At 36.3% G+C, this 18,650-nt stretch overlaps 1 protein-coding gene across 1 annotated transcript; it reads right to left on the reverse strand.

Annotated features, from left to right (window-relative positions):
* Positions 1-1,041: 1,041 nt before the first annotated feature.
* Positions 1,042-17,999, reverse strand: ANXA1 (annexin A1). Its single transcript, XM_054397416.1, has 13 exons — positions 17,967-17,999; positions 14,604-14,682; positions 12,388-12,481; positions 11,840-11,934; positions 10,100-10,213; positions 9,853-9,943; positions 8,771-8,850; positions 7,778-7,834; positions 5,615-5,708; positions 4,948-5,043; positions 3,845-3,903; positions 2,789-2,911; positions 1,042-1,402 (listed from the first exon to the last, which is right to left on the reverse strand). The coding sequence occupies exons 2-13, from the start codon at positions 14,667-14,669 to the stop codon at positions 1,343-1,345; spliced, it is 1,029 nt and encodes a 342-aa protein (XP_054253391.1). The 5' UTR covers positions 14,670-14,682; positions 17,967-17,999; the 3' UTR covers positions 1,042-1,342.
* Positions 18,000-18,650: the final 651 nt, after the last annotated feature.

The following is an 18,650-nucleotide window of genomic DNA, read 5'->3' on the forward strand; positions in this document are numbered from 1 at the left end:
GTGATTCCTGCAAATTAGTCAAGATGACCTTTGATTTCCCAATAGTTTAACCTGCTGTAGGCAGAATCACAGAATGTTAGAGGTTGGAAGGGACCTCTAGGGATCATTGAGTCCACTCCCCCCCACCTCCAACCTTTCTGGGCAGCCTGTTCCAGTGCTCCATCTCTCTTACTGTAAAGTGTCTTCACATGTTGAGGTGCAACCTCCAGTGTTCTAACTTGCATCCATTGTTCCTCGTTTTATCACCGGGCACTACTGAAAAGAGATTGGCACCTTCATCTTGAAACCCATTCCTCAGGTATTTATAGTCATTGATAAGATCCCCTCTCAGTCTTCTTTTCTCAAGATTAAACAGCCCCAGGTCACTAATTCTTTCTTCATGTGAGAGATGTTCAAGTCCTCTAATCATCCCTGTGACTCTCCCTTGGAGTCTCTCCAGCACATCTCTATCCCTTGAATTGGGGAATGCCATTGTTCAAGTGAGTAACAAAGATCAGCAATGTCTGCATGTAACAAAGAACCAAGGAATATTTAATTCCATCAGCGCACCTAAGGACTATAATGAACTCATTTATTCATCATCTGGAACAATCAGGAGGGTAATGCCAAGCATGAACTCTGTTCAAAAATAGAGGTAGTGATAGTATTTGTTTTTACTTCAGAGATAACAAAAAATGGCATCATCATTCATCAGGAAAAAGATGAAAGTCCTGTCTGGGGTAAGAAAAGGGGTTTCAGTTACTTTTTTTTCCTAATTATAAAAGATAACAGGTTTATGTACTCTGAAATTTAAACAAAAATTAACAAGAGTTATTGTTAACTGTTTAAGTAGTTATTTTTAGTTCTTTTTATTAGATCTTGCTTACATATCACCTGTCTGAAGTTAAATGAAAAGACACGTTCTCAGCTATACCGTCTTACATTGCCACATGCTTGCTTGATTAGCTATTTACTGATTTTTCTCTCATGCACTGTACACAGACAACTTGAAGTGCAGAAAAGCAACAAAAAACATACAAAGTTCCACTCAGGTTGCTTTTATTTTTAGAAGTTTATTTGCTCAGCATAGATAAAAACTTTACTTTTGTCATAATTAATCAAGCAAATAGAAACTTGGTGGCATTCTTTGACTTTGGATAAATAATTGCAATTAGAGGTATTAAAGCCACTCAGAATGAAGATACTGAGAAAATACATTTGAGGTTACAGGTTTTTGACATAACATACATGGACTAAGTACCATTCCAGAGAAAACTCACTGTTTAAAGCCTTATACAGACAGTTGAGGCAAATATAAGTATCTTCATCAACAGGTCTTGAATGCCTCACAGGAACAAGAAACTTAGTTATCACTTCCACATAAAGCCACCAGGATGTTTTCATAATCTCCTTTGAGTTCATCCTGCCAATTCAAGTACAAAAATCCCACAATTGTTAGGATAATGGTCTCAAGTGAAATACTTTTCAGTAAGTGTTCAACATGTATGAAGTAAATATCAGTCCTTCGTGTAAATAAATTAATCACTTGAAACGTTAGCCACAGACTGAGCTTGACCGAAGTACTTTCACTGAAGTTATTTGTATGACCTATAAATAAGCATGCATTTCCAGAGTGGAGCAGAGGCAGACAAAGCTGGGTGGTCTCATGATGTAAGTAAAGAAGAGAAACAGAAGATTTCAGCTCACTCAGAAGCTTAAGCTTTTCTTCTCCAGATAAAGTGATGAGACGCTTTATTTGCCCAGTGATGTCCATTGTTCATTAATATTAAAATACTACATATATTGTATCTAGGATTATTGCAAACAGAGCCTGATAGTACAGTGACTTTCGATTCATCATAGGATTGCTTATTCAGCTTGGGAAAAAAATGGGTAGCATGCATTAAATATGCAGCGCAACTACTAACATATTAGGTTCCCTCAAATTTCCATCTACTTTGCAGAGACATATGAATTGTGTAGTCTAACCACACTACACCTCAAGCTGCTTGGATACACTCAGCTTTTTGGAACACCATGAGTTGATATAATTGCATACCAAATCACAGGTCACATGAATTTATGAGGGAAGAATAAAAGTAATTTTTGAGGGAAGAATAAAAGCAATTTTTGGTGCCTAACTGAAAACGTAGTAGACACCAATAAAAAAAAAGGCATTTTGATACATGTAGGGTGTATGTTTCTAGTCCAACAAAGACTTCCTCTTTTTTTAGTGTTGTCTACTAGTCTTCACAAAGCTGCTTTACAAGTTTAGCTTTAAGTCACTGATTTAAACTTCCTGGGAAATACATTGGGTGGCCTCTCCTTTAAAAAAATATTTTTTGTTACTTTAACTTACTTAGTTAAGTCACCTGGAAAGCAGGCCAAAGAAATATCAAGTGAACAAGGTACTTGCAGATGTACTTCAAATGTTAAAATCAATAGCCAGTTGCATCAAATAGGTCCCACAGAGCTGTCAGTACAATCATCTCCATTTTCCTGCCAATATATCTCATATCTGCCCAAGTACTGAAACCTGGGGATACTGTAGTCTCCATTCAGTTCATGCCTTTTACTATAAGAAGTTATCCTGACACATGTACCACCACTAACAAATTGCTATAGCTTTTGTGACATAAATATTGTCCTAGAAACGGAATTATGGATCATGGGTAACATGAGTTACTCAGCTTCATGACTTACTCAGGATGAACTGGTGACTGAGGAGCAAGAGTTAGCAAACCATTACTGGACTTCCAAAACAATTTGGTTGTTTTGCATTTCATATGTTACCTGAGAGAAAACCTACCATAATGGCTTGGCGGAGAGAGATGCCATACATCTTCTTGTAATAGCCTTTGATCTCATTCATATCCACTTCATGCCGAGAAACCATAATTCTGATGAGTTCTTTGTGCCGTGTTCCCATCCCCTGTTAAGAGAAAAAAGAGTAAGAAGAAAACTAAAATTAAAAAGAAAACAAAACAAAAAAAAAGCTGCTTATCACAGAAGCAAGAATTGTTATGGGTTGAAAGAGACCTCTGAAGATCATCTAGTCCAACCCCCTTGCTAAACTTATACCAACTTATGCCTATTTATATAATTGCCACACCTTACATCAAGATCTCATTGTGGGTGAACAGAGCCCACATCCTGTTTCTTTAACACCTCTCATGGGGGGGGGAGGTCCCTTCTGTTCTTTATGAGCATAAATAATTTCTGACAGGCTATTTGCATCCCTGGATTTTTCTTTATATATTTCTTATAGCTGCTTCATAAAGTGAGACAATCCTTCACTGTGCTTGCTAAACACCAGATATAGGCTAGACTTCAGTGCCTTTTAAAACTTATTTTTAAAGAGTGTATTTTCATAATGTTTTGCTCAATTTTTCATGTACTGCTCCTATCCAAGTCTCAGGAGAAATGAAAAGACCTGCTTACTAGACTCTTTGAGGACCAACAGCTCCCTCACTCAATTCAGGTTCCCAATTTGCTGGAAGGACCATGGATTCCTTGTCAAAGATTAGACTTCTACAGTGTTCTTGTCCAGGTACATAATTACAGCTCTATTTACTTTTAACTAATATGTTTGTGGTTTTGTAAGTAATAAAAGTTGCAGTTAGCTTTCTATCACTGTCTAGAGTAAATGATGCCTTTGTCTATAGCAAACAGACATCTCCTCCTATGGAAAAACCCTTAGAGGTTTCAAAGGAAGGAACAGAAGAAGAGAAAGACATACACTGAACATTCTTCTGAAGTCCTTTTTTATCAGAGAAATAGCTTAGAGATCTCTGGCTAGCTTGCTATGTTTCAGTTAATAAAGCACCCACCCTCTTTAAGAAGATGAATTCTTTCTTTAGGTTACCTTCATTGCCGAATGGAGCTTTTCAGCAAAGAAAGCTGGCTTGCTCGTGGCACACTTCACTGTAATAAAATAATGAGATAAGGTCACAACTGTTATACGTGCAACAACTCAAACATCTGGAAAGAAAACACTTTAAAAATAGTCTCAGCATTCCTACCAGCATACCCTATTTATCTATTCCCTTGTTATCTGTCTTCAAAACACAGGAGAAGCATCAGCTCCTTTTCCTCTGTCTAATCAGAAAGCAATTTAGTCAGGGAAGAAAAATGACTGTAAAGATAAGACTGTGCTAATTAGCTCACAACCACAACATTATGAAATATATTGTGGATTACAAGAAAAAATGAGAAAGCATTTCTGTCCTCTAAAGCAGAGTTGGAGGTTGTAATTTAACGTTTTGTAAACCAAGATATAGTAAGTACTTCTGATACTAAGAGGGGTCTGATGGGACATATTTTTTCATCTAAAGTATGCCTAACTGTAATACAAAATACAAGAACAAGATGGGTGTCTAGCTCTTGATTTCATTCCTGGTCTACTAATAAGGGTAATATAACTGAGTCACTGCCTCCCCTTATTGTTCATGAGGAACAGTAATGTTAAGGGTCTTATCACAAATCTTATAAGAATATTTTCTTGAACAAAACATCAAAAGTCATTTGTTACATTTTTAATAATGATAAATGCTTTTGAAAAATAAAATTTACAAAAGAGTGGGTTTAGTTTTGTGGTTTTGAAGACAGATTTAAAACCATTGGATTTTTGATATAAATTGTGGCTGTTCTGATAGCTTTTTTTGACTTATTGGCTTCTTGTAAAGTTCTTCCTATATTGGTGACACATCTGCTTTCCTCAAATCACCCTTTTATATATCAGAAGAGTATTTCTACACATACATTTCTATCCATTCATTAACCAATTACAAATAAGTCCATTAACTCACTATTCTAGATCTAGAATTTTCCAAAATATTATTTAGCAAGTTTCTCAGTGAATCAGGGCAAACGCAGAATTATCATACATCAGAATCAACATGACAGAAATGAAAACCATTTTCATGTGGTCAGTATATTTAGTAGATTACAATCTGCAGAACCACTTACCAATGGCAGTCAGGCAGTTCTCAATATCACCTTTTAGCTCCAAATCCAGTACCTTGTTCATGTCGTGCTTGCTGTATTTGGTGTACTTCTGAAAAACTGAGTAAGTGAAGGAAATTTCAGAGAATAGTGATGAAAATATAGTATTCTCCCTGCATTGCCTCTGCCTTATTCTGCTCTTATTTGTGGCCATCTTTCTAATTTTCTTCACCCATCACACTGCACAGTAAAGTGCAGTATTAGCACATGGACTGGTGCAGGATGGAACTTTGTTAGGATGGTAGGGTTCACGTGCCCTTTGGTAGAGATAAAGATGGTTCAATGACTTCACTGAAGCCTGTAACACTAGGTGGTATCTCTTTACTCACGGTAAATTGGCTGAGAGTCAAGATCACATAGCAAAGCATGCAGAACATCTGCCACACTGATCACTAGCTATGTGAGATCTCACTGTAACAGTTCTGATAACAACCTAAGCTATAGGGCCCATCAATAGTGTGGAAAGAACAGGCAAACTGCCAACTGCATCCATAATCAGCAAGTATGCGTGCAATTAGAAAAATCTTTGTAGCATCAGAGTCACTTGTTGATAATCTTTGTCTTCTCTGAGTTTATGAACAGGTCATGTTCAAAACATCATTCCAGCAAAGGACAGTTTCATACAACATACCCCTTCGGAGATGTGGGTAGCTTCTTGCAGTTAGAAGAGTGATAAACACATTAATATCTGTTCCTTTCCTTTTCTCTCCTGCTTCATACAAGGCCTGTCATGAAGAAAATAATGTAGTAAAGTTAACCTCAGTATAGCAAAACCCAAACAGAAATACTGTACTTCTGAGACTACCAATCAGAGGCAGGCCATTGTTTGTAATGAACTCTAGCCCTTGATACAATCCATAACATATCAGCAGTACTGGCGAACTGTAGAGGTCCCAGTTGACTGGAAGTGAGCAAATGTGCCACTCTTCTACAAGAAGGGAAGGACTGGAAGGAGGATCCAGGGCATTACACACCTATCAGTTTGACCCCACTACCAGGGAAGGTTATGCAGAAAATAATCTTCAGTTCCACTGTGGAGAACATGCAGGACAACTGGGCAATTGGGCTTATCTCCTCTCTATGACAAGGTAACCTGCTAAGTGATTCAAGGTAAAACTTTCAATGTTGGTTTACCTGGACTATAGTAAAGCCTTTAACACTGTGTCCCAAAACATCCACCTGAAGAAACTAGATGCTTATGGTTTGGATGGGTGGACACTTCACTGGGTTAAAAGTCATGTTTCCCAGGGCTCAGTATTGGGACCCTTTCTCTTTGGTATCTTTATGAATGCTCCAGATGAAGGGATTGCGTGCACCCTCAGTAAGTTTGAAGACAACAAGCTGGGTGGGAGTGTTGATCTGCTTTAAGGTAAGCAGGCTCTACACAGGGACCTGAACAGGCTGGATCAAGGGGTCAAGACCAACTGTATGAGGTTTAGTAAGGCCAAATACCAGGTCCTGCAATTTGGTCACAGCAGTTCTACTGGCCTGGAGAAGAGTGGCTGGTAAGCCACCCAGGAGGAAAAGACCTGGGGTTGTTGATCAACAGTTGACCAAGTATGAGCCAGCACTGTGCTCAGGTGGACAAAACAGCCAACGGCATTCTGGCCTGTACCAGGAACAGTACAGCAAGAAGAACCAGAGAATTGATTGTTCACCTGTGCTCAAAGCTGCTGGGGCCACACCTTAAGCACTTTGTTCAGTTTTGGGCCCTTCACTAGAAGAAAGACATCAAGGTGCTAGAGGTGATCCAGAGATAGCAATGAAGCTAGCAAAATGTCTAGAGAACAAGACTGATAAGGAGTGGCTGAGGCAACTGGGGTTGTTTAGTCTGGAGAATAAGAAACTGAAGGGAGACCTTAATGCTTTCTACAGCTACCTGAAAGGAGATTATAGCAAAGCCAATGGATGATATAATGAGAGAAAATGGCCTCAAGTTGTACCAGAGGAAGTTTGGGTTGGAGATAAGGAAAAATTTCTTCACTGGAAGGGTTGTCAAGCACTGGAACATGCTGCCTAGGCAAAGGGGTTGGATTAGTATTCCTGGAGATATTTAAAAGACATGTGGTTATGGTCACGGTTTAGTAGAAGACTTGATAGTGTTAGGTTAATGGCTGGACTCTATGATCTTGAAGGCCTTTTCCAGTCTAAACAATTCTATGGTTCTAAACAACCCCAAACTAACTGCAGCTTTACCAATGTTTCATAATTCTCTTATATACAGTACCTAGATAACACCATGCAGATAGAAAACACATTTTCAGGTATTTTTGGCCGATGTCAATTTTATGGGATTGAGAGCCCTTTCCTGGAGGGTAAGTGATTATTTATCATGCTCTAAGTTTGTAATCACAGGTGATTAAATACCACACATGAAATATTCAGTGTGCTTTTTAGGTTGTTATAGCCCATTCTTGTAATAGTTGTAATAGCACATTCTCCCATTGTATCGAAGTTCAAATTGTTTGCTTGAGCCTTGAAGGCAAACCTGCAAATGAAGCCCACATAAATTTTTACTTGAACCTTGTAGTCTAGTCTCTTTGCATCACAATGAACTAGAAAAGGTCTTGCAGAAATGTTTCTGAAGCTAGATATTAGGGTGAAGATTTAATTCCCTTCAGATAGCACAGCTTACATGAAATTTGTAAAATAGTATCCTCAGAGACAATTGCTACATAACATACATATTCTGTGAGGTCTGCCACACACAAGATTCGGGGTGAATAATCACCGCCAGACTTCATAAACTCAAGCTAAATGAAGAAGCTCTGGAGGGTGCCAAGTATAATCTTACCCTGGCATCGTTGTCAGCAAGATCATCATTCACATGAAGGTCTTCACTTCGGTCAGCCTATATAAAGAAGCGAGTAAGATTACAATGGTACTCACAATCATTCCATTCACCAAAACTCAGCATTTTAGAGTTCTGCCCCACCATTCTAATACATAATTTAATACATATTTGCAGATAGACACAATTACAACAATCTTTCCATTAATAAAGCTATGGTATTTGTAATCTAACAGAACTCACACTTCTAAGGTCTTCAGCATCATAATTCTGAAGTCCTACATTAAAATCTACATCAAAGTATTGATTCCTAATGTGAAGTTACAGGCTTAGAAGCCGCAATTTTCTCCCTGATTACCATTTGAGAGACCTTTTTCAAGCTGGTTTGAAACCAAAACCTGAAAAATTGTGCACATGGACATAATGAAAAATATCTTGTGTGCATGTGCAAGCTTCATATGCATGCATTCAACAACCTCAGAATCAAATATTTCTGTATTTTCAAAGGGTCTTTTTCTTGGGCAGCTTCAGTGTTAAGCTCATCTACTATGGAATATAAATCACGAAACATTTTGTCCACTTGTTAGTTCCATAACTCTGCCCTATTATCTAACTACTAGAGATATATCTTAACAGCAAGAAATAAACCAAGCCATTTATTTCTCTAATTGTAAGCCTTCCTTCTTTTTCTATTTCTAGTCAATTAACATGACACTATGTTTGTTGTTGTTTTTTTCAAGTACTTATAGTTACCACAAAAAATTCTTAAAAGCATAACTGATAAAAAAATAATAAAGACCCATGTTTTTAAAATACAAATAAAATAAAATATCTTAAGAACCATATCATGTGGCACACAATACGTAAAAAAAAATTATGCAAGGAAATAAATACTACCTAACTCCTTATTATTGTATATCTTTTTAAAAACAGTCTTGACCGCATTGTTTTTTTTATTATGGGTAGTGTCATTCAAAATACTTAAGCACAGCATACCTTGGCCAGAGCAACCAAAGCCTTCTGAAAGTCTCCAGATGTGTCAGAGACAATGTCTTGCGTCAAATCTCTCTTCAGCACTGAAATCAAAAGAATTTGATGTTTTTAGTCAACTAGGTTGACTAAATTATCATTTAGGGTCTCTTCCAACTCCAACTATTCTATGCTTATATTATTTTCAGACTTTCTTGATCTTCCACTCAAGTATGACCACTAGATGCGCAGTTTTCTCAGTTTTCTCTCATTGGCTTCTAGAGGAGTGTGTTTGTAACATGTCCTCTAATTCCTGAGATGTGCTGTGAAATTGGAGGATAACCCCCAAATATCCTGAAAGAAAATCTTTATCTAAGGTTTTGTGGGTAGCACTGTCTTGGACACTTGCTTGTGAACTACAAAAAAGCTTGAAAGTTTTCCTTATCCACTTGTCTTTCATTATTATTGCAGTTTGTTCTCATAAGCATTGAACTCAGTCACAAAACTCTTCTGAAAATAATCAAACTGTATGTTTGGGCTTCTAAGTAAGACTGTTTCAATGGAAATCGCTTGGAAAAGTTAGTCCATAACCGCTCGAAACATGATTTATTTAGACAACATTGATCGACTGCAGTTAATATGTATGTATTAACTACAAATACAAGAAATGCTACATTGCATTTTAGTTACATCCTCAAAGATTTTCCCTATTTAGTTGACTGATTGCTCCTATTACTAACGCTATCTGTGTCCTAAAACAATAAGCTTCTTTTTTCAAGCCTAGTGAGATCTTAAGAAATCAGTCAAGGCTTAGTTAGAAGAGAAGTAGCTGGGTTTTGCTTGCATCCTAGAAAGTATCTAAATTAATGGCCTAATCCAAGATACATCCACAGTTCTGCCTGTAATGGTACGCCTTTTTAATTTGTATTGGGATCTTTGTAAGTCAAAATAAGTGATTACAACCTCCCTTCCCTAGAAATCTTTCACTTCTATGTGAAGCTTTACTTGCCTACTGGAGCACCCTTCTTGTATTGAGAAGTGCTTTTGTGACTGTAATCTGTCCGCTACAGTATTATACCGTTGGTATTTCTTTTTTTCCACTGAATTACCTTCTTTGTAGTATCTGCTGGCCTCTCTGATCTCTCTGTTGTTTCTTGAGGCTAGAATCTCAATTAAGGTATCTTCATCAGTTCCGAGCCCCTGATAAAATGATCGAATTTTTAGAGATGTCTGACACAGGAAACTTAAAATTTAGAAAATGATAAGATGAAAATTATGGACTTGACTTTAAAAGCCCCATGTGGAAAAAGAAAGAAAAAAATAAACTTCCATGAAATATTATTATTTCATCCTTACCTTCATAGAGGCTCTTAATTCTTCAGCATCAAATTGAGCTGGAGTTTTGAGCAGAGCCACAACAACATCTTCCAGGTGGCTTTTGAGAACTTTTTTCAGGGCTTCTTCCAGACTCTGTGACACCAAGAATAAGAAACATGAAAAACTAGCGAATGGTTAATAGCTGCTGTTCAGCCACAGCAAAAAAAAATTAGTCTGATCTCTGATGAATGTTAATCTACATCACTCCTTTAGCTACTAGAAAGAATTATAAAGCCCTACTTGAATTTTTTGATTTATCACTTTTATGTCATAGTGTCAGAGTTCATCAGTAAGTATTCAGGAGTGGTTTCATAAATTTCAGTTCAGTCCTATTCATCCTTTTACAGTATCAGAAGATGAGTCAAATAAGGGTGCTTGTTCTTCTGTTTGTTTGAGACAAGGTAATCTTCTATTGCTGTTACAATTATAACTTGAGTTGCTTCTCTGGATAACACCTTAGTTCAAGTTCACCCATTTATTGTATAAGGGACACAGAATTTGCAGTAGAAACTCTGTGGGCATTGCATAATATCACTCTTTATGAAACTTCAAGTCCAGATGTTAAGAATTGGGCTATATTTTAATGTGATCTACATTTAACTAAAAAACAAAAACACACCAAACAAACCTACCAAAACAAAGCAAAACAAAAAACCACCCTGATTTTTTCTGCCTCTTATCTGGAAATGCTCAGCAGTCTTTCTCTTCACCAGTTATGCATTCAGATTGTGACTGTAAGAGTAAGAAGACCAACTTCCTTTGTCAGGATGCCTAACTCAAAGACATTATTTCAGAAGCAAGGAGTGTGTCTGTAGTTCTGTTCTGGTTTTGATAATGTGCCAGGTACCAGGGTATCTAACAATCTAAATGTATTATTCATTCTGTGTCTTTGAAATTATATTTTCATTTATGTGTTTAAAAAATACAATTGCAAGGCTGGAACTTCCTCTGATGGGGGAGACAGCTGTGATAATCACAAGTAAAGTCTCCTGAATAGAAACAGGAAATCTGGGCTGTAAGACTTATTTTCTAAGTTGGTCTTTAAAAGGAATCACTTTCCAAGGAGCAAATGATTAGTAGCTCTGGTGTGCTGACTATGGAATTATAATTACAATTCAAAGCTAGAAGTTCAGCTAGAGAAAATTTGATATAGATAAAAGAGCAATTAAAACCTTTTCCAGAAATAGACAGTGATTTTCAGCATTCTTATTTCCAAGGACTAGGAGTCTTTATCACTCAGAGGCAGAACAACGCTGCCCTTTGTACACTCATCCCTGTACCAGTGTTGGTATATTTATGAAACATTGTTATGGTCCTTTAACTTTCCTACACTATTTAGTATTCCCTCTAGACTTAAATACTCAGAGATACCTCAAAGTACTTTTCTTCATCTCTACCTTTCTCTCAGCAAACTGTCTCCTAGGTGGTAGTGAAATATCTTTATTCACAGTGATTTAGTGATTTAAAGGATATCTATGGCTTTCAAAAAGCTGGAAAATGAAAACTTTTTTTTTTTTTTTACTATTTCAAAATAGTGGGCACTGTATTCAAAGGCTCAGCACTGGCAATATAGTTCTAGGACATTTCCGTTCTGTCATGATTTTCACAAAGTCAGAAGAATGTAACTTTTGTGTTCTATGAAGCTAAAGCTGTATAGGCCATCTGAGCCAGAAGCAGCACTGATATTCTGGGCTTCTGTTGAAAATATATATATATTACCTTTCCTTTAGCCTGTTGATAGGCCGCTTTGATCTGCTGACGCTGAGCATTTGTTCTTTTAGTCAAGATGTCAATGATGGTGGCTTCATCCACACCTATGAGTCACCAAACAAAAAGGTTTTGAGCTACTGATAAAACGCCAAATGTGAATTTCATTATTAAAAGTGAAAAATGCAATAGAACTATATAGCACATTATCAGCATTTTGTCTGCCTCCTGCAGAGATTTTATGGAAATCAAAAAGTACTAGTACTATATGCAATGTTATAATACTCTTCTGTTGTCTAGAAATTAAATGTTTACCCTTCTGTCAACATATTCAAAGACTTTAAAGTAGTATTAGGTTCCAAAACTGTAATATAACCTCAGGATATCAAAGAGTTGAGATTCTTTACCAAGTGGCATAATTTTATGTATTGCCAGGCTTGAAAAAGAGGTATCTCTCCTGCTTGCTCTTGCCTCTCACTCTGATACTTTATTCAGTGTCATTCTCAGAATTTCCCAAGGAAGAGTTCTATTGTAGCACATTATATATTTACTCCTCTTACCCTTTACAGTAATAGCTTTGTCCAAAGCAACAACATCAGCTGATGGATTGAAATTTGGGTATGACTGTACTCCAGGACCACCTTTTGAAGTTTTCTGCAGAGGAGAAAAAGAATAATTTAAAGAGAAAAACAAATGCTCATTCCACAGAATATTTTTGCAAAGAGATAATTTTAGATACTTACTAAACCATATATTTGGGATTTACCATTTTAGGACTATCAAGGAACATACACAGTTTTGTAACTACAGAGAATTACACAGACTTAGTAATGGATATTTATCAAACCTGTTCCTTTCACAACTCTCATATAACAGAAAGTACTTAGTATATTGCTTTAGGTAACTGAAGACTGTTCCACAGGGTAACCTGGATTCCATGGGAAAATACTTAATTACCCTAATACACAATTATGTCCAAATTGTAAAGACTCTAAACCCACAACCAAATACTACAAGTACTGCCAATAAAGTGCTAATAATCACTATGCTTTTCTTATGCAAATGGACTGTGCATCATATTATGAGACTTCTCAGATGACTTATGTCTATAGCTATATGTCTATAGCACTTTTTACATACAAGATCTTGGATAAGAACTGAAGCCTAATCTACAAGGAATGAGAGAACTGTTACCTAGCTCTTTGAAACTTGAGGTAAAACCCACAATTTCTTCACAGGTGTTATCTATGGGTCACCTTTGATGAATCCAGTCCTATCTGGGCACTCCTTAGTCAATTTCTAAAGGGGTCTGAGAATAACTACAGGGGATAAATTTCACTATACTATAAGATTATGTGCCCTACCCTAAATCAGCAACACGACACATCAAGCTACTGGTAGGACCTATTACCTAATAACAATACCTAACAAACTTCTCTTCTTTCATAGGAGCTCTAAGATGCCCTAAGATTTTGAATTAATTATTTATATAAATTTGCCATCGATGTGATATACGATGGGATATTTTATTCAAAACAAAACAAAAAAACCCAACAGCAGTAGTTTAGCTAAACCTTTTGAGAATTGTCTAAACTCTTTCTCCTGTTTCAACAACTCACCATTTTTAAAAATAATCTTTTGTTGCCTAAATAGTCCAAGAGAAATAGCAAGATTTTACAGATAAATGTTTTACACACAGAATTCTGTACAGTTTCAAAATCTGATAGTTAAATATTCATTACCCTTCACAATTACAGCACTAGGAGTTGAAAGAGAGCAGAGGGACTGCACCCTTAAAGCATTGTTTTGTGCAGTTTGGAAAAAAAAAAAAATCACTGTGACTTGTATGATAAGCCAACAGCAGAATCGAACTTATTCCCAGGTGTACTGGGTTAATTTTTGGATACTGGTTTCTATGGGAAACTTATTTGCTAGCAATAAAAAAAAAAAAAAAAAGCCTGTAACCTCAGGACCCTGATAGTGCTTTGGGGACAGAATGATGGAGGTAAAGGTTTATGTACAAAATTTAGTGGAGCCAAAATTACAAAATCCACAAACATCTAGAGCAGAAAAATTTATTTACTAAATCTTCACCTCTGTGTTAATTTTTTCTCAAGATCTTTCAGCATCTCCTAGAAATTCACATTACACTATTTAAACTTTCCTGACAGTCATTTTGAAATCTTAATCAACCTCATTATCACAAATACTCTTAATACTTTGTGCAATAACTCTTGATGTCTCACCACTGCAAGCCTCCCTCCTAAGCAGTATCTATGCTGAACATCTAGGATATTTCATTCAGTGACTCTTTCCACCGTAAGCATGACACATGACATGATAACTAAGACATATGCTAGTGACTTTATTTCCTCCTTTACATTCCTGAGTTCTAAATCATCGCTTCCTGTACCTTAGCTTAAGAGCCTCTGGTTTTCTCCTGTATATCATCCGAACATGTTCACATACCTGTGCATCAGATGACTATCTTAAAGATGACAGCTTGAGTCATTCAGTGATCAGCCTCTTGGAATTATAAATTCACTAAAGTGACTAGTTCTGCCTAGGAATTTGGATTGATAACTAGATTGATACATGCAAATAAGAGTAGTTTTTCATCTGATAGTAGACTTACTATGTTATTACATTACAGTAGATTATAAACCACAATAAAACTGGAATCAGTTCTAACCCACTGGAATCTTATTACTGTTTTACTTCCCTTAACATGATGCTCCCCATATACATGACAATCTCAAAAGGTGGTAATACTTACAATACATTCCTGCTCCTGATTTTCCATGAACCATGCCTGTTTCAAGAATTCTGATACCATAGCCATGTTGACAGATTTTCTGGGAAGAGATGCATTAAGTTACAAAACTCTTTCATCATTTTCATCAACAGTGCAACTTAAGGTTCCCCACTCAAAATCCTTTCTCTTGAACTGTGATATGCAGAAGTTAGTTTCCTAAGCAGTAATTAGCTTGTGCTGTTGGAAACATGTAACTTTTATGTTTGTCCAGTGATGCAATGCTCCAAAACTGCTCACCCATTCCGACACTCTTAGGTGCTAGGAGAAGTTTTAAGTTAGAACAAGAACAGTAAACTAATTGGACTATTTGCTTATTTACTATATTTTGGCAATACCTAAACATTATCATTGACTTACAAAAGGACATTACCAGAAACAAACTAAACTATGTTTTTACCCATTAATTATGGTATCAGTTACAACCATTTAGCTTACCAAATATTTGACCCTATTCAAATTCAGGAGTAAACAAGAGTTCTTGACCAATTATGTACTGAGGTTGAAACTCTTGTAGATTATATTTAAAAAAAAGAAGATATTCCCTTGCTAAATACACTCCCATGTAATTTCTTTGAGTAGCTCCATCCTAATGAAGACAAATAAAGTTGGACAGTTTCAGTCATATTGTTCCTTATTTCTTATACATTTTGTCCATTTTCTACAAAAGAATTGACAATCGTCCCTTTAATAAGTAGGGAAAAAAAATTTTTTTTGCTTTTTATCACTCAAAATGAGAATCCTACTAGCTTTTCCATAAGATACCATGCAGAATGGGAATAATGACCAATGGTGATGTTGCTTGACACTGAGCACTCAAAAATAATTAATAGATTGCTTCATAACAACCCTTTGTATGAATATTCATTTTGCTAATAGAAACAGTGAGGGAACATAGAGAAAAAATAATATTTTAACAGATAAAGTCCTTTCAGTCTGCTCAAAATAGATTTTTTTTTCCCCAAAACACACTTTCATAGCAGACTTCAGGGAAGGGTTGGTTTTAAAGTGTTATCTATGAACAACAAACTAAAGGTAATGTTGCTGGATAAACCGAAATATCTTTGAATCTTGTGTAAAGAAACAAGTTGTTATTGGTGGTCTTAGGGCATAACTCATATAAAGTAACTCATATACACAAGTACATAAAATAATGCAGCTTAAGCTGCAAACACGCTTGCCTTATTTATGCCCTAAAGAGGCATAAGCAGCCTCCATACTAAGTGCACTGACTCACCAACAGTGACGTGTACAGGTATGCCTGTTGACTGATGGATTCAGAGAGTGTATAACTGTTTAAAACTAAGGAACAACATTCAGTCTCACAGTACCAGATCAGAGAAAAAGTGGGACCAAAACAGTGGTTTTGATTGATAGTGTAATACTTCTTGGAGAAAGTCTGCTTTCATGGGGAACTGCTAACATCTCCATTTCTTCTGCCTGTTCCTACAGCTCACACCCAGCTCAGGAAGTTTTGTTGTCCTTGAGGATGAGTAGAACAGAAGGCTGCTAGCATACACTGAATTGAATTTATTAAACCTCCTAAATCTCTATGTCTATGCTACTTTAACTAGAGAAATACTGAAATAATTCTGTGTTACAAATCTGCTTTCTTTTTCCCCCCTCCTTTTTAAATAAAGACACTTTGGCAGGTAGATCCATCTGTTTCCATCTAGTAAACAAATCATGCAATAGATATAGAAGTCAAAGTAAGCAATGGCTCTTAAGAGGGACTAAAGAGCTTATCTGCTTGAATTGGCTCAGAAAATTAAGCCTTACGTATGAAACTGTAAGAAACTATGGCTACCAAGACAAAAGAAGACTGGAATCTATGAAGTCAGCCAACCCCTGACTAAGTTAAGGTCTTTCCCACTGCTTTGACTCATGTCATTCTTAAATGCAAACAGCTTCTGTAAAGAATACCCGGATCCAGGAGGGATAAATTCAGTCAAAATATGATTTTAATTTTGTATGCAAACAACTGGAAGAACTGATGGCTTTCTGCCAGATATTTTCCTCTGCTTTTGAGTTTAGGATGAAGTCTCTGAACAGGAAAAGGAAAAAATGTATGTATGTTGACAGTGGTACAAACAAAAGGTACCATAAAAGAGTGAGACACTTCTTCCTGGTTGCACTTTATCATATAACAATTTTAGAGTTATTCCATTTAATAAAATAATGTCCAAGCTATGTGTCCCAGTTCCCAAACTTGAATTTCTAGAACATCCCATTTAAAAAGAAGGAGGATCAAGAACTTAAAATTTCTCATTTTGAAAAGCATGGCAATTTTCATTCATTTTATTTTTCTCAGATAGAATGATCAGCATTGCAACTGGAATACAAAAAAACAGATACAGACTGAAAGCCCTACTGTTGCCTCACAAGAATTACTCTAATGTTGCTTCCCAGTCTTGACCCCCAGTCCCCAGAATAATGTCCCTTTAACACAGGTACATGTATGTTTTAAAAAGTTTTGAGAAAACTCAATACTCAATATTTATTGAAAATATTTAAAGGCATAAGCTAGACTCTACAGTCTACATTATAGTTTCTCCCAAATGACACAATTTCTCCATGCTTATTTAACCATATTAAATATATCATCTTGGATCACCCTTCAATAATAGTTACCAGGATCTTGATGTAAAAAAGGTCATTGCACTCTATTAGAAAAATAGGCAGTAGATTTCAGTAATAATTTATTTTGCAGTGGAAATTCTACTGAATATGAATGAAGCCATCAGACTGAAAAACAACCTCATCCTTGGAAAATTCAGTGGAAAGTTTTAGCAGAACAAATTCCAGATGATGCAGTTTATGTAGTTTTCCCTAAATTCTTTGTCATGAACTCATGCTTTTGCTCTTATATTTCTGAAAGATTTTCCTGACTCATTTTCATCACTTTTATGAACAAAGACATTTTTACAGTCCTAAAGCCACAACCAGTTTTTGAAACAACAGCTGCTTCTTTTTTAAGTTTCCACAGAAAGCACAATAATTTTCCAGGAACAGCAGATTACCACAGCAGCCTACTACAAAAGCAAAGCAGCAGCATAGGAAACAGTCAAATTTAAGTGAGTTTACCTTTAATCTTTTAAACTTTTTGTTTGTTTTAATTGCTTGCATAAAGAAAAGCAGTAATTGCCCAAGCCCTCTTGCATATTTGAAAAGTTACAAAAAATTTCTCCTGTCCACACCCATTTCTTTCTTACCTTGCCAGCAAATCCAAGCCACAGAAAACAGCACCAAGTTACTTGACAAATTTAGTGTAAAGCTCTTAAACTTTGTCAGATCTAAAGAGAGCACAAAACAACTACAAAAACATACCTTGTTTCTCAAAATAGTGCTTTCCAGGGTGGCACAGTCAGAAGAAAGAGAGAGATGGCCTCTTGTTGCTTTTATGTCTGTGCAGGAGACCCCACCTAGCAACCAGTGTTTCCACAGCCCAAACAACCATCCGCTCTTTGTAGCAGCTAAATCTGGGTACTGTCCAGAACCACAAAAAAAAAAAAAAAAAAAAACACCAACCCTAACCACCACCAAACCACAAACACGCCTTGCAAAACTATGTGCTGGAAAAAGCAGGAGCATACTTCAGAAGGGAAAATACAATGAGTGTGTTGTAATAGCTCTCCTCCTCTGCCATGGCCACATCTCTGCATGTAGTAAATTGCCATAAATTTTTCAGGCTAGAATCAGAGAATGCACTGGGTTGGAAGGGACCTTTAGAGGATCATAAGATAAAAATGTTTAAAAAAGGAAAATTAAAATCAAGTTCCTCCTTTCACTTTTGATATTTCTTGTTCCAGTTCAAAGGCAATATATCAAGATGTATTATCTCCGACACTGAGAGAAAAAAGAGTTTATAACAGTCAAAGTGGCTTCCACTCTTCACTGAACTTTGGTGGTTGTAAGGTCTTCTTTTTCATATAACCCCATGGCAGAAATGCCCCAGGAATAAAACATGACTAAAACCTAACCTCAATATTTTAATTTTATTTTTTTTATTTT

This window comes from Indicator indicator, chromosome Z (genome assembly GCF_027791375.1).
Source record: "Indicator indicator isolate 239-I01 chromosome Z, UM_Iind_1.1, whole genome shotgun sequence".
Lineage (NCBI taxonomy): Eukaryota > Metazoa > Chordata > Aves > Piciformes > Indicatoridae > Indicator > Indicator indicator.